The following is a 17,016-nucleotide window of genomic DNA, read 5'->3' as shown; positions in this document are numbered from 1 at the left end:
ATCACTTCCTAAATGGCAAGGAAAAAACATAATCTAACAAAGGAGCCGTTGAACATGCACAATGCCGCATGGAGGAGGAGATTCGTCACACAAAGTTGACCTTAAAAGACTTCCTTAAGAAAAACAAGTTGCAAAGTCTGGACCCAAAACTAGATGGCAGGAGTGTGCATAGCATGTGATTGTGCAGCACTAAAAGCTGTGAGGAGATGCTTACAGGGTAAGTAACAAAATCATTACTCACCTTGGATAATGACTTTACCGGTAGAATCTGTATCTAACCACAGGTTCCACACCGACCATGCCATCCTCCCCGTCCAGCGAACTGGGCTCTTTTTCCCCAAAACATTCCTTTAGATGCTGCTGACTCGTCAACACTGTTAAAAAAAACATTCTAAGTGGCTCCGAGTTTTTGGCATGGAACTAGTCACAAAAGAAACATATGTGAGCCTGCCAGGGTGGCACCTATATAGGCACAGTAACGTCCCTTCCAACACCATGAATGTTGTGACCTATCGGCTTGAAGAGGGTACTCTTCAGAATTTTCTGGATCCAATCTGATGCCTGTGGAATATTCTAAGTTGAAGAATCTGTAGTTAGATTGTCTGTACTAGAAAAGGCATTACTGAGAGCAAGTAACTTGTCTCCCTTTTAGTTGTACGAGAGTGAATGAGTGAGAGATTGAGAATAAGAATATGAGAATATCTTTACCAAATCGGGACATCATCTGAAGGATTGGTGTGTGCTTTTTTTAGTTCGAAGTAGCTGAAATTATGCACATGTATGTGGAGAGACAGTTGGTTTATGATCAAATAGTCATTAATTCTTGAAGCACATAGGTCTCTGTCTGAGATAAATGAATCTTGAAGTTTTTTTTTTTGTTTTTTTTTTTTTAACTACAGATGTCTTACACCCCCAGTTCAATCAATGCTTTTTTTAAAGCAAATATAATATTGGTTTATGTAGACATATTAGTTGAGCCCGGTTTAATTTTTTTGAACTAATTAAAGTCTTTGCCAATTACAATCAGGCTCACGCAGAGGTGAAGATCCCCCTCCTGCCGGTCCATTATATCTAACAAATTTGCAACAGTAACCCTGTGTTGGTATTCCAGCTTTACCCTGTAGGGTTGAAAAAAGCATAACCATAGCTCCTTTATTTGCAACAGAGGCTGAGGCGTAAAACACTAATTGTATCTAATTAATTTTCATATTTGGATCTTGGTGTAGTTAAAAATTGATTTCTTGCAGTAAAACTGCTATAGGTTGTTGGTCCCTAGCCCATCTGAATTTGAAGTTATGTTATTGTTTAGTTTGTAGAGCACGCGGTTATCTGATGATGTACGAATGTGAGAGAAAATGTTTTTCAGTGATGCTGTGCTTATTAGAAGAAGGTTTTTATTTAGCATTTTACAAAGCTTAGAAGTGCGTCATAGTGAACGGCGAGTGGCAGAGCTTTTCAGACCTTGGCTGTAATCACAAGAAGAGGGCATCCAATAGTCTGAGATCTCTGAAACCTCAGGACAAAAACCAGGAAGGATGTAGAGGAGACTTAAGCATGCATTAAACTGAGAGGGGAGTGTCTTGGAAAAACAAAATTACTAAAATTACTGTGTGAAGTAGAATCAATTGCCTTGTGACAAATACATAACACATTAAGAATTCATCTTTGTTCAGTCGGGAGCCAATGCAAAGTTTTTATATGGAACAAGATGCTTGTGTGTTATGGATTGGACAAGAGAAGCTGAGCTGCTGCATTTTGAATGGTTGTAACCTCTGTACTGGCTAGCAAGGAAGCCCCACAGAAAGCATGTTAAAATAATCCAGTCTACTTATAACAATTGTAAGTAGTGGGGATAAGTAGTAAAATTAATTTTAGGATCTCAGGAGGGGGAAACGTGTAGAAGTCAGTTTCCGGATATAAACATCATATGTTAGCATCGGAAGTGAGTGTCAGATACAGGGCTAGGTCCAAGAAAGTGGGGCCACTAAGAAGAGAACTAAACTGTCACTTCTCCAAACACTTTGTCTTATCACAATTCAGCCGTAGTGAGTTTGTGTTCATCCATTCGGCAGTTGCCATTATATAAGATCTAAAATGGTCTTGGAAGTTAATTTTCCATTATTTTTTTTATTCATGACACTTACAATTAAACTTTAAACCTTTAAACTAATTCTCCGAGAACAGTATGCATATTTATTGTATTTATCTAGTGCAAACCTAGCCAAACTGCTGCTGATGGTGGTCAAGCATAAAGACATCAAGTAATATGAGAGGAAGCTGGGTTGTGAACGGTTAATAAATTGTGATGTTATGTGTTTTGGAGAGGTGAGCCTTCCAAAGGAATAGGGAGGGGTGTTCCAGACCCTGTGTGTGTGTGTGTAGATAGAAAAGGCCTTCTGCCCTGTTTTCTTTTTAACACTTCTTAGTCTGCACTGGGATGTTTTTCTGGCCTTTTGTGGGCTAAAAGCCACTCAACAGTGTGAGCTTGTCTGCAAGCTAAGCAGGGATGATGATCATAATGGCTTTGTAAATGATGCAACTTGTTTTGAAGATGGGTTAGACTGCCAAGGGGAGCCAAATGGAGTTCCATCTGGATGGTAGTGATGTGAAACGATGCTCCTAAGGTGTGCAGTGTGTAGTCCAGGAGGCCATGGAGTGCAGTATTACTAACATTAGTATGCAAGAGTATTCAGCCTTAAACAGCAGTCCTGAGATCCCTTTCTGGAAGAAAATGTTTTACATTCTTTAGAAGAGAGAGCTAGTACCAGGGCATCTTTGTATTATTGGCAGTGTGTTTCTTAATGGTGATGTTGGTGTTCAGGGTGAATTCAAGTGACTCTGCCTTCGGAGAAAGTTGGGGTTGAAACCTGTCAAGGTTTGTCATTGAGCCAGGTTCTTACTGTATCTTGTCTTTCTTTGCAAAGAACAGAAATTCTAGGTTTATTGGGTTGAGCTTTAGACACTCTGGTCTGGATGAGGTACAATTGGTGTTTGAGGAGATGGCTGTCTGAAGAAGAGGAGACTTTCAAATAGAGTTGCCTTTCATTGCCATATTGGAGGATCTTGATGCTGGTATCGATGAATAGAGCACAAAGCAGCTTCATGTTAAGGTTGAAGATGTCGAGAGGCAGTATTGAACTTTGTACTCCACAGGTGAAAGGGGTCTTTTGTGAGGTAGAGGCACCCATCTGAACAAACTGGTATTGGTTGGAAGGTAGTAGGAGAACATGTGAAGGTCATTGTCTGGAAATCTCTTTCCCAGATTCTATGGTATGTGTGTGAGGGTGGGATGGTTGACTGTGTCAAAGGCAGCTGATAAAGCAGCAGTTTCAAGAGCCGGGAGTTGTGTAAATGTGTGGTCAAAATGGTGTCATACAAAGTGTTTTGCAGCATGACTCTTCTGGATTTACATGCTGTGCGTTATTCTGCCATCTAGTGGTGGGGACTGGAATTGTCTCCAAAAACGCTGTCCTTCCTTTGTTTTTGTGTTTGTTGTTGTTGGGCGTCAATGTACCTCCATTTGGTGACCCTTGTGATGACTTCCTCCGGAAGCTTCCACCTTTTTTCACCATCTTCATATTCCTTTTTTCCACCGTTGGGTCTGGACGCACGTCGAAAGATCTCCAATACTTGGAAGAAAAATATAGTGAAGATCTGTTGAAAATCACCAAAGAATGAAGATAGGACAGAATTACAGAGTACCAGCACAGATAATCGAGGGGGCAGCAGAGAAGTTTTTTTACAAGTCTTCTGAAAATGAACGGACAGGGGGAATCCCAGGACTGCTTAATGGAGAACACACCTAGTCTTGCAAAAATTGTCATCACAAGTACTCAAAGAAGGACAATCACCTGGTCTGTAACCAGAGCTATCCGGTGGATCATCAAAGTGAGGAATGCAACACCTGCCCCGCCTTCGCACCAGAAATGCTGAGGGTTAGAGTGACGCTGCGATGGGCACATCATACCATGCAAAGCCAACAAACGTCACACTTACTGCGAGATTTGGGCCTAGAGAGTGATGATCCTCATCGTGGCCGAATGAACGGAAGGAGAAGCCGCAGAAGTCAATCTGGAGGTTGTGGAAGTAGAGGCTCAGGGGGTCAAAGCCTCGTGAAAACATGAGGTAAGAGACTCAGCCTCTTCAAGAAAGATGGCGGTGTCGCGTAAAACTGAATCACAGGCCTTCAAGGGAGCGTTGGCCTCAAAGAAAACGTCGACCGGAGCTGCGACCTGAACTGGAGATCCCCTCAGAACCCATCAACTGGAGACGCAGGAGGGGAAAACCCCGAAAAGACAGACGGTGAAAGACTGTCAGAGGGAAAGAGGCCTCGACGGCTAAGCATGAAAGGTCACGACCGGAGCAGCGAAGCTCAGCGACCGAACAATCGAAGAAACAGTCGGCTAAAAAAGAAAAGGCTCAAAGCCAAATTGGCGCTTTTGCAAAAACACAAAGAAGTCAATGACCGCTTAAAGGAATTTTCAATATTCAAGGTTTCTCTTGGAGGAGGAGAAACCACAGGCATGTTTCTTACTAGAGACTCTTTTACTGATTCAGTCAAAAAAACAATATCTACTGATGCTTCCAAGTACCTTAGACCAAGGAAAGGAGGTCTTCAAAGAACCAGCCTCATGCAGAGAAGAAATAGAAGTCCTCAACCAAAGATTCAAGATGCATAAGGGGTTCAGTTCCGGACGAATCTATGATCATGGCTACTGCTAAAAAGAGCCAGCATCCCGTCAACATCAGGCACACCTCCAGACAAGGAGAGTAAATGAATGGATCTTATAGGTAGGAAATTTGAAAAAAGTGCAGCGAACCAATGACGCATCACAAACTCAGATGCTCTGCTGAACTGCTATCCACATCAAAACTGGGATGATGGTGGAGCTGATAAAACATTTCCCAGACATTATAGGAAAGGGTGGCACACTTGGCTGAAGAAGGCAAAAACGTTGCTAACACATGCCTGAAGTCTGCATTCAACATGTCCGACGCATCCAGCCAACAGACGAAAGCTATTTCATTACGTTGTCACTCATGGCTGCAAATATCTGGGTTCAAGCCTGAAGTGCAGGCAAACCTTCTGAATGCCCCGTTCATTGGTGACCAACTCTTTGGGAGCAATGTGGTTTGTGCTCTAAATCAACTAAAAAAGGACAATGAGACTGCCATGTCCATGGGAGCACTGCAGTTTGGAGGGAGCATACGAAGGGGTACAGCACCTTCAAGAAGACTGGCAGGAAGAAGCAACTTCCAAGCCAGCACATAAAGTCAAGCATTCCAGGGAACCAATCAGTTGTCACAACTGCAACAAAGTTGGCAGTACAATCGGGGAAAGAAGCCTTATTTCTGCAGGACCCATGGAAGGGGCCTTCAATAGAGAGGAGGAGCCACCCCCTCAATAAGTAATTTGAAGGTTTTTCAAAAACACCCTCAAACAACATCTCATAGGGAGGAAGACAAAGAACACTCTTTCCTACACGTAACAAAAGTAGGAGGAAGAATAAAGAACCATCTTCAGGAGTGGTGTAAGATCACATCAGACAAATGCATTTTAAACTTAATAAAATTTGGATATCAGATAGAGTTGGTAAGAACACCAACATCGAAAAGACAAGCTCTTTCAAAGGAAGAAACAGCCATCCTAATCATGGGGGTGGAAGAGTTATTAGAGAAAGATGCAATAGAGCGGTTCCAAGATTAGCAATCAACAAAGGAAACTACTTAACATATTTTTCTAATTCCAAAAATGGATGGATCCCTACGACCTAATCTGGACCGGAGATTATTTATAAACAAATTCATAAAAACACAGAAATTCAAAGTGACAATTTTACAGGAAGTCATACCTCGACTACAGATTGGTGTGGTGATTACATGGCAACAAGACTTAAGACGCCTACTTGCACATCCCAATGAATCCAAAAACACAAGAAATACCGCATATTTCAAGGTAAACAGAGTGTTACCACTACAAGGTTCTAGTCTTTGGAACAAAATGAGCACCAAGAGTTTTCAGAGTACCTTGAGTCGGTGGCAGTGCATTTGCGAAGACAAGGCATTCACGTTTATCCATATCTAGATGACAGGCTAATAAGAGCGAACTTGCATACAAAATCAACCTGTTGTCAATGGGAAAAGGAAAGATTCTACATCCAGAACCAGAATCTTTGATAGGGCCAGCATGGCTCCTGAGGACTTGAATTTGGTCATTTAAATTTGCCAAAAAAAAGACAATGGCTGTCCTTGGAGAAGCCAACAACTAGGAAGTGCTACAATGCGAAATGGAAGGGATACACACTGTTGTGTGGCAAACAAGGTCTACTAAAAAAGAATACAAAACAAAATATGGTTTTGAGATATTTAACACACCTTTTTGATTGCAAACTAAACTATGCTTCTTTAAAGGTACATATAGCTGCTATAGTGGCATCTACAAAAGGACACTTGGGAAGATGTTACTCACAGCACCAGTAGTGAAAAGATTTTTAGAAGGTGCAAACAAGTTTGCGCCACCAAAAAAAGGTGTCCGCTCCTGCTTGGAACTTGAATATGGTCCCCACACAGGTAATGAAGAGTCCCTTTGAACCTTTACATAGGGCAAATCTGCAAATGCTCACCTTAAATATTGCCTTTTTGGTGGCTATAACTTCATTGCGCACGATAAGTGAATTGCAAGCGCTCACTCTTCGAGACCATATTTTCAAATACACAAGGACTTACTTGTGTTGAGAACTGATCCTCAATTCTTACCTATGGTAATCTCACAATTCCATGTTAATCAAAGTATGCAAATTCCAAGTTTCTTTCAAAACCCAAAGAATCCATTGGAAAAAGCATTGCACACATTGGATGCAAGACGAGCAATCATGTTCTACATTGCAAAGACAAAACCCTTTAGGAAAATAAAACTGCTCCTTGTTTCTTTTTAAACCGTTTTTTAGGAAGACCTGTAACCAAGAATTCAGTTGCAAGATGGTTAGCACAGACTATTCAAGTATGTCACAAAATTGCAGGGAAACTATTGCAATCATCTCCAGAAGCACACTCGACATGGAAGAAAGGAGAAACTGTTGCCTTCTTGGCAAATACACCGTTACAGGACATCTGTATGTCTGCAGCTTGGTCATCAGTTCACATGTTCACTAGACATTATAGCATAGATGTATAAATGAATAAGAAAGCTCAAGTGGGACAAAGCCTTTTGCAACATCATTTTTCATCTTCATCCCAAGAAGGACAAACCGCTACAAAGTCAATGCACAGCCTGCCAATCCAGAAAAGAGTCACGCTGCAAAAAAGTAAAGTTTCTTACCTGTTGGTGTACTTTTGCAGCTTCAAGAATCTTCTGGAGTCACAAGTGACTCACCCTCCTCTGCCATGAATATAAGAAGGATAAAAAAAAGAATCTGAAGAGGGTGACAAAAGGTGGGAGCTTATACCCGAAAGGAGTGAATTTAAGAGAAGAAGCAGGCTCAGTGCAATTAATGTGCTGTCAGATCTTCTGTATTTTAGGACAGAAAAAGGTTGATGGCATTGCACTGTTCTGTAGAGTGAGGAATAGACGTCGCCTGATGTGATGAGCTGTCTGCATGTTTTGCAGAGGGACTTTAGTATCAACAGGCCATTTGGAGTTCTGTTTTCCGTCCATTTTCTTGTCTGTGGATAGGTTGGTTATTGTCAGCAAGGGCTTCTGAGTACTAGGGTGTTGTGGCCTTTGGTCTGCATTTGTATGTTGTAATTCTGGCATGATTTTTTCACATAGCTTTCCAAACAATTGATGACGTTGTTTAGAATGTTGTCTGTGTTATATGTGGAGTTGAATGAGTGAGATATTATTTCAAGTATTAAGTTGCTAATGAAGACGTTTCTGAAGGTTTTGTCTTCTCGTCTGTGTTGAATGGGATTTGTTGGTATGGCACTGAGCAGGGAGATTAGGATGGTCAAATCAAGGGGGTGTGGGCAGTTTTCATTAAATCCTTGGTGATGCTGAGAAAACAAGGTCAGGAAAGTGGCCTTTGGAATGTGTGGGTTATGTGACATTCTGCACCACGTTAAGCGTACAGATGATTTTGAATAGGGCGTTTCTTTTTATTTTTGAGGTTGTTTTGTCTGGGAGGTTGAAGTCACACACTGTATGTGTGTATGTGGTGTTTCTGAAGCGCAAACCGAACCAAACGTCAGTGGAGCGTTCAAGAGGCAAGCTTAAAGTCTGTGAGTAATAGGAGAGGAAGCACAGTTGATGATGTTTGATTGTGTATGTATGCATGTTGGATTGACGAAATGGTGAGGTGATATGAGGATCCCTCAATCCAGTCCTAACCGGGAGGCCTGTTGATGAGATGGAAGATGGCAGTCAATTTGCTGAGAGTAGGAAATGACATGTCAGCTGCTCCATGGATTTGAGTCTTAATAGCTTCCCTAGGGTTCAGGACAGGAGTAATTCTGGATGATATTGAGGCCTTCTCCCTTCCTTTGTGCGAGCTCCACCGAATGGATGCTGTTGCCTGTGGGAAGAAGAGTGTCTAGGATGTGCAAAGATGTTTGGTGAACTATGTTTGTGATTAAGAGGGCATCAAGTTTGTGATATGTGAGGAGGTCTCCAATGTCAGGTGCATGGAGTACTGGAGAGCGAGCATTAATGAGCATAAATTGGAATGCTTATCCTGTAATTTGATGATGTAAGATAAGGGAGTGTGTACAAAGGACGTTTGTGTTGTGTGAATGCTATATGAGTGGATCATCTGAATCTTACCTTGTAAGTTTCTCTAGAATAGAGCTTCTGTCTCAAGGCCCTTTGTGGCTCTACCAGGTCCAAACAGGTGATGCCCTTGTCTATGTCCGCTCTTTGATGGGGACGCCCTGGCATTTTGATGCCATGAAGAGTTGATTAAAGTAGGGAGAAGGCAGGAAGAGATTCCGCTTCCTGTACAGTTTGATAAATGAGAATGGAGTGGTGTCACTTCCTGTGCAGGTGTTTGATCTGAAATGCAGTCCTCTTGCTTCACGTTTTCTTTTAAAGACAGTTTTGGCAGAAAACCAGTGCAAGAATCCCATGTAGAGGAATGATGGAAAAATAGTACCGGTGGTTAAGAGCATAATATATGCCAAATATGAGTTATAATATATACGTATAACAGACCAACAGCTCCCTAATTTTAAATTGACATACATCTTTCGATTTTTCTTTTCTGTTTTAACCCTCTGCTACATATCTTGCCTATTATTATAACCCCTTTCCAAATGCATGGGCTTTGTCCATTCTGTAGTCATTGGGTATTGTTGCAGAGTGGACTAGAGCCAGCCTCCCCCAGTGGGTACCCACCTGTTTTTCCCCCACTCTTGTCAGTCTTATACTATCATCAAATCTCGAGGGGGGGGGGGGGGGGGGGGGGAACACAATGTCCATTAGTTCTGTATTGCAGTGGGTCTAAACCCCTTTAATTTGTTTGGCCTAAAAGGTTATTTGTCCTTGGAGAACCTGTGACCTCGCTCCATTCTTGATTTTTCTTTTCTGTCCTACTTAAATCTTAAGGTTCAACTTAACTCCATCATGACTGTCTTTACAAAGGAGTATTAAAAAATACCTGCTTGCATCAACTGTCTGAACTTGGTCTATGCTGTGACGTTAGAGCCCCCAGAAAATGTGACTTTGTGGTAGTGTGCGCCAGTAATACACATTACGACAGCTGCACCACTTAGTGTACCCAAGTAAGTTGCTCTTCCAGTGATTGCTATGGGCTCAAAACACTCCTGTACTCAGACGCCAGGTAACCATGCCTGAGGTGAGGTGATACAACTGATTCCTCCACTGACACGTTTTTAGTCCCGATCACCATCAAACTTATGTTTTCATGGGATGGCACCCTCGTATTTGTTAACCCCGGTGCAGAACTATTTTCCTACCACCCTTTCAGAAGTAGTAGTGTTCGGGCCAGATCTTTCTCTTAAAATCTACTGCAGCTGCGGAGACCGGTCTATCCCTGCTCCATTTAGAACACCGTTCACTTTAGATCTCAGTGAATGGCTTCCTTCGCTCTTTTACGTAAAAGATGTTCCTGCCTGGCCTCTACACCAGGTATTGGAAAAGCGCTCAGGCAGTCTGTGTTGTGCAGTGCTCTGTGCAAGTGCTGTCTAGAGGCAGAAGTATCAGAGCTTTACAGATTAGGGCTTCCTTGGAGCTCAGTAATCATGCTTGTGCTTGGTGTATTATTGACATATGCATGGTCTCCATTGTATGCATTTTCTCATAGCTGAAATGCACCAGTGACTCTGAAATCATACTTCCCTAACTATACGTGGACATATCTCCTCCTTTATAGCCCGGAACTGCAATGTGTTTAGTACTACAGGTCATGACTCATGTCATATTGTTTACTGCGCCTTTAAGACCTGCAGATGCAGATGCAGATGCAGCAGGAAGCAGAGTCTGCCGCTGGGCTCCAGCCTGGCGCGCCCTTGGCCTAGTTTCATTGATTTGATATTATCCTGCTCCCTCCATTGTGCACTGTTGGGCAGGCCTGTAACACGGGAACCACGCAGACGCCCCAAGCTTGCGCTGCGTTCTTAAGAAACGTCTTCCTGTTTGCTCGTGCCCTAGAATGTTGGCAAGATATTTCCTCATTGTCCCAGTCGAGTTTCTAAACGTGGTGTAATCTGGACGTGACGAAACGCACGACTCTTGTGTAGAGTGTGTGGCTGCATCTTGAGGTTTCTTCCATGAGCTCCAGCGTTACTGGGGGTTTCATGCCATTGAGTAACGGCACGCCCTGCCAGGCCACAGCACAGATGTTTGTGGAAATAAAGTCAGTTTGCTTATCGGTATTAGGTTTTTGATTCAGTACTAGTACTGCTCGCTGGAGCTCGTCAATATTGGATTTGTTGAAAACCACGTTCTGTTAACTCAGTTTTTACTTCATTCCTTCACCTGTGCCCCAGGGCCTCGAGATTCACCCCCGAAAAGCACATGAAGTGAAAGGATTGTCAAGCCCGTTGCTTTTCGTACGACTTTTAATTGCTCTCCACTCCGCATTTTTCCGGCAGGGTTCTTTTCATGGAAGCCGTCGCGCTCCCGCACGCTCGCCTGCGTTAATCTTTCTTGAGTAGAAAATTAGCGATCAAAGAGCTCTACCTTTCCTGGCTTTTTTTCTCTTTCAAATGATGTATTTTCTGTATTTAATCCATGACTAGACAGAAGAAGCCCCGTGAATAAATGTGTGTGTTCATGCTTTTAAAACCTGACATAATGTGAGATCTCTCGTACTATTTCTGTCACGCACGCTGCATTCAGACCTTCGAGTGCCTCGTTTATAAAGTACATTGTGTCAGAATGACATTCTCCCTTTACTTTACATATATTTGGTTAGGAATGTATTTTATTATTTTGGGGGCTTAGATGTAGTTAGCTCTTTTCATCTCACCGCGCAGGCCACTGCATATACAAGTGCTGAGGGGGGAGAGAGGATGATGAATCCTAGGTAGACTTCCCCACCTAGAAAGGAGTCTAGTGATGTTTGGAAAGCGCACACTGACCAGGAACCGTGTATCTTGGCACTAACGCATATGTCAGGTCACAGTTAGATCGGACCAGATGAGAGTAGACATGTTGGGGGAAAACATTGTAATGAATTTCAAGGTTTACCTGTAAGAAATAGGAAGTCTTGGGCTCTGCAAATATTTGGAACCAGAAAAGGGTGAGCGGTCTTGAAGCTGAGGATCCTAGGGCTACACACTAAGTGAACCGACTATGACTCTAGCATTCAAAGTGTGAATGTTGCAATGATTGAGGCAGTGGGCTCTAAATAAACTATCTATTAATAGGGAGCCAGTTTAAGTCCTTACAATGATAAGTAATACATCTAACGCTAGGCAAGCTGACGAATTATCCTCGTGTTGGAACTCTAGTAAGAGACACAAAGGAATTTCCAGGAACCATGAGTTACAATAGTCAAGCCATTACTGGACCCCTGTTTTACAAGGATAAGACTGAAACAAAAGATTGTTTTTTCTCACTACCTTGACCATCAAAAACGTGTAGAAGTAAGCTGTATTGGTATTTTCTTTGAATGATTCAGGCAGTCAAATATATTACTAGAACAAGTGGCAGGTCAGGGTAGCGAAAGACTACCTAGCGTGTGTCTCCACCAATCCAAGCTGCAAGAAGATTTTCTATTTGTGGCTTACACGAATTAAGTCATTTGCATCCATCCAAGCTGGAATTGAACGCATGCACTCCCTAAATTGATTCTTAAACATAGTACCATTGGCGTATCACTGAAGGATGAATCAAGTATTTTTGCAGTCGGCAAAATATCAGAAGCCCAAGGTGCAAATTAATGCACCATGGCAATTCCAAAGTCTCTCCTGCATCCCAGTACTTATTTGGAGGTGGGATAGTGGTAAGGTATAAGATGTGAAATATGCTATCTTTTTCTGTCTGTTTGTAACCTCACGCCTGTGAACAAGAGAAATGAGATGATCTCATTCCCAGTAGAATCATCTATGTATTAATCCTATTTAGGCATTTTAAAAATTATGCTGTTCAATTACCTGTACCAGTGGACTCTTCCAGATGCTAAAAGAAGTGAAAGGAGCTAGCGGATATGTCCCACGAAGAATCTTTGCATTGTATTCAAATTACTTAATTCCTATTTTTCTATTGCTTTGTAGGAATGATACGGTCCACTGTAGTGAAACATCAGAAACTCATTCACAGTCACTTTAATTAGATTGCATTGGATTGTCATAGTCTACACTGTTTTAGGCTGCAGTGAGCAAAGGAGACTTGATGCACATTAGCCATCATCTAAAGTGACGAGGACGTTCCTGATGCCAGAAGGGTCAGCATCTGCCCTTCAGCATTTTGAAGATTAGTGATAGACTGTGGGCTAGATGAGGTGTTCCATGAGCCTTTCAAGTTATCTAGTCACTTTGGGACACTGCTTTAGCCGGCTGGTCAATAGTACCATAGAGTAGTAGTGGTTTTCTTGAGGAAGGGGTTCATAGTTGCAATTTTGTTAAATAATTTTAGAAGGATTCATTCAGGTGGTTGTAGTATTGTGAAGTTGAGTGAGAGGCATTGTGAATAATTGTCACACGAGGCTAAACTTGGTATTTGGTCCTCTTTGGCAGCTCTGCTAGTTTATTCTTGAATGATGTGTTTGCGTTTATTAAAAGGCTCCCAGCAGTCATTGGCAATGTCTGCAGGTCGTAGCCTGGAGTTAGTTTATTCTAATTCACAAAAGCTGCATTCAGTACATCACTTGTGTCTATTCCTTAATTCTGAGAGTTGTAGGGGTATCCCCTGCCAGTGACTGGCACTGGAATAGCAAGCCAGAGGTAGATTTATATAGGTGCCGGGTGAAGAATAATGCTCAGAGTGAGCAGTAAGGGTGGATGTTGATGTCATAGTGGTGTGAAGAGTACTATAGTCCTTTAGAAAAAGTGACCCTCTGGTTTCCGTCTAAACCTCGCTCACCTGTTTCATATTCCATTAGTTTACCATTCAGATCTTTAATTGTGTGACAACACTAGAGTATGTATATTGTATTTGTTATTGTTATTTTCTGAAATCATTGTGAATGAGTGACGTGCTTCTATTTTCAATTGATTTCACGAGGTTTGCACCGAACCTAGAGCAGGGTGTTTCTAGGGATGAAACAGGAGTGCAGTTGTTAATATTCTTTGAAATGTTTTTCTCCCCTTAGGGTGTGTGTGAGGAAATGCGGTACGAAGAGATTCAAGAAAACTTTCCACTGGAATTTGCATTACGAGATCAAGACAAATACAGATACCGGTATCCGAAAGGAGAGGTTTGTGACAGTCCTTTTTTCCTCGGCATACCCTTGATATGTTTTCCATCCGAGCCAAAAATGTTTCCTTCATTGCGTGCAAGGGAAAGAGAAACCATGTTTTATGGTCTATCAGATGGCAGCAGGGGATATTTTCATATGGTTATGTTCTTTGCAGTTAATTGCCAGTGTTGTATTCATAAAAAAAAAAAAAAAAAAATGGTGCCAAATGCCGTTAAGTGGTCTTAAGAATCTTTAAATTGATTGAGGGAGAAAACCTGAATGTATCTGCTGTAACTGTATTATTTAGTCCTAATGATCAGGTGGTTAAAACAAAAGGGCTTTATTCAAAAGACATGGTTTTCTACCTCCGTTCCCGGTGTTCATTCTAATAAGGGAGAGCTGATGTGTTTGCACTGAAAATCGTGAATCCCATCTGAAATCTGCACATGAGAACCGATTCATCCAGATGGACAAAATCAGGCTGCATCTCAGCAAATATACAGCCTCTTCACTTGATATCTTGCCTTTAATCACGGGGGGTGTTAATGTCTAACGTTCATCAGCTGCACCTCTGTTAGAGTGCAAGGAAAGTACCGTTTCGGATATTTTGTGTTGACTTTTGTTTTTAATAAGTGTGCGTCTGTATTAGCACAGTTTTTCTCACTAGCCTCTTAATGTATTATTGCACCCTTATCTATTTGTGTAATTGAGTTCCATTCCCCCATATGTTTTTTTAATTCTATACATGTTTATTAAATATTTTGGATTGGAGGGCAATAATAAATTATATTGTACATGTAGCTTTGCGTTGCTTCCCATTCACCGTGCTCTGCCCCAGTCATGTAAGCTGGGAATCGGGCTTAGCTTTTTATTTTACTATTTGACCAATTAATTGTTAACACCACAAATAGTTCTCCTTCTTCACCCGCCCCCCCCTCCCCCCCAACTCCCTAGCCCAGCTGGATCTCTATCAGCTATCTGTATGTAAAATAAAACCCACAACCTCTCTCTCAAGAAAGGAAGCTGCATCCCCTCTCTCACACTACAAGTTATCACTTTAGATGTCCAAATTCCCCACTTTCTTGGCACTTAGCATCACGTTTCGTTCCGTAATCTTGAACTTATTTATAATGATTCATCTTACTCAGTCTTTTCCAAAAGCAGCTGTTAGCAATGGAACAAGTCTCTAGCAGGTAAGTCAATGCAGTCTCCTCGAATACTGGTCTAAGAACATTCAAGTGTTCCTTCCCAGATGGATTCCGTGACCAGCCTAGCCATTCCAGAGATGCCTCATCTTTCTTTCGTTTCACTGCTAAAGTCAGTCCCTATGCTTCTTCTCTGATTAAGTCTTTATTACTTGTTGGATATCTGGCCATCTCGAGGCCTCCATCTGATAAGTGATTGTCTGCCTCCCTTTACTACAACTAAAACTGAGAGTCCAGTAGGCCTCCTTGGTTCTATACGGAGTAACGTATCTTGTGATAGATGCAGGATTGGCAGAATTTTGCACATCTGAAAATAACTTAGTTCTGCGCTGTAAATGTTACCAGGGCTCTTTCTCTTGTTTACAGAAATATTGCTTCGATCATATTTCCTTAAAAGTAGTTTTACCGTGAAGCTTATGTACCCTGAGATTACCGTTCTTTTTTTAAGATCTGGGTTTTATATAGGTGGTAAGAAGTATTAGCAATGCCAGAGGTCTGATTTATAAGTGAAATTGCCTCTTCAGTAGCTGGTGAGTGTAGGCACTCAGTCGTTATAACTCATTCATTGTCAGCCGCAACAGATAAGGACATCTACCATTCTGCCTAGGATGGGTACCATTATATTGGAAATGAGCACCGTGTGCACGGAGGATCATCAGGTGCCAGGGTTTCTATCAGAGATGGTCTCCACCTTCCTCTGAGTGCACACTTTTTCCATTTAATGCCTCTCTCCACTTCTTTCAGATCCTGAACTCACATCTCTGCTGGCATGGCACTCCAGTCCACCTCCTGCTTTGAAGTCCCTCCCTCCCACACTGAGCTTCTCTGCTAGCACCTGCACTTTTATATGGTGGGACTGATAGTTCAGGGACGTCAGCAGTCACCCTCCTGCTCCACAAGCAGTGATTGTCCGTGTTGAAGGACTCGCATCCTGTCCCACCATGTGTGTGAGAGCATGATCCTTCTCAGATGGCGAGTGGCATTTGGGACGCAGGGGGACAGTGCAGTCCACAGCCCTGTTCCTTCCTTGTTGACGTAGTGCTTGCTGCACCCACTCTTTTAAACCCAGTCTGCATGCTTGTGTCCTCACAGCTTCCGACGACCTTCAGGTGGAGAGGGAAGGGGGTGGGGGTGCTGCGCAGCCATCGAATCCCGAGGTGGCTGCCGATGGGTGTAGTGCGGCTCTGCCCAAACACCATTCGGCTCCCACTAGCGAGTAGAGTCCTAAGAGAGGGTCATGGCCTTGGTCATCGTGTGGTTTGCCTGTTGCTAGGATGAGCAAGTGAGTTTCGGATTATGGCGCTGCATTAACAGCTGTGCTTAGACGTGCAGCAATAATTCTTTGGATAGCCTACCCCGTATACAGTCATTTAAGTGATTCATGTAGAAGCTCAGTTAGCTTAAATCACCTGAACAGCTGCTGTGATGTTTTCACAAGCGAAGTGAACCATATAACTAAACACTTAGATAAGTTCATTAGTGACCATGTTCATGATTGTGTACCACGAAAAAGTACTTGTAGACTGTGTACTGATTGACTGACAAGAAAGGCATTTGCTGCCCTTACGTTGCCTCCTGACTCCTCGTTGTTCTTGCTTTCAGTCCTACGAAGACCTTGTGCAGAGACTGGAGCCGGTGATCATGGAGCTGGAACGCCAGGAGAACGTGCTGGTTATTTGCCACCAAGCTGTAATGCGATGTCTGCTTGCATACTTCCTGGACAAGCCGGCGGGTAAGTACTTGATTGGTTCAGGGGGTGAAGTATGTGGGCCTCTTGTGGATCATGAAAAAAAACTGAAGGTTGTGATGTAGGATAGGACAAATGTCTTAGTGCCTGATTTAGATATTTTGCCGGTCGAGTTTCTCCGTCACAACTGTGACGGATTTCCCATCTGCTAAAATCTAAATCCCATTACATTCTATAAGATTTAGATTTCAGCGAACGGGATAGCCGTGACCGTTGTCACGGAGTAACTCGTCCGCCAATATCTAAATCCTGCCCTTAGTTCCTTAAT

The 17,016-nt window shown here is 42.5% G+C and overlaps 1 protein-coding gene across 3 annotated transcripts in view; it reads left to right on the top strand.

Annotated features, from left to right (window-relative positions):
• Positions 1 to 17,016, top strand: part of PFKFB4 (6-phosphofructo-2-kinase/fructose-2,6-biphosphatase 4) — a 247,940-nt gene that overhangs the window by 214,060 nt on the left and 16,864 nt on the right. For all 3 annotated transcript variants that reach the window (XM_069206394.1, XM_069206392.1, XM_069206393.1), the window contains exons 10-11: positions 13,710 to 13,814; positions 16,604 to 16,733. In XM_069206394.1, coding sequence (XP_069062495.1) covers positions 13,710 to 13,814; positions 16,604 to 16,733 — 235 coding nt within the window. The remainder of the gene's footprint in view (positions 1 to 13,709; positions 13,815 to 16,603; positions 16,734 to 17,016) is intronic.

The sequence above is a fragment of the Pleurodeles waltl genome, chromosome 9 (genome assembly GCF_031143425.1).
Source record: "Pleurodeles waltl isolate 20211129_DDA chromosome 9, aPleWal1.hap1.20221129, whole genome shotgun sequence".
Taxonomy (NCBI): domain Eukaryota; kingdom Metazoa; phylum Chordata; class Amphibia; order Caudata; family Salamandridae; genus Pleurodeles; species Pleurodeles waltl.
Note: the sequence above shows the minus strand (reverse complement) of the source record. Positions and strands in the feature narration are given on the sequence as shown.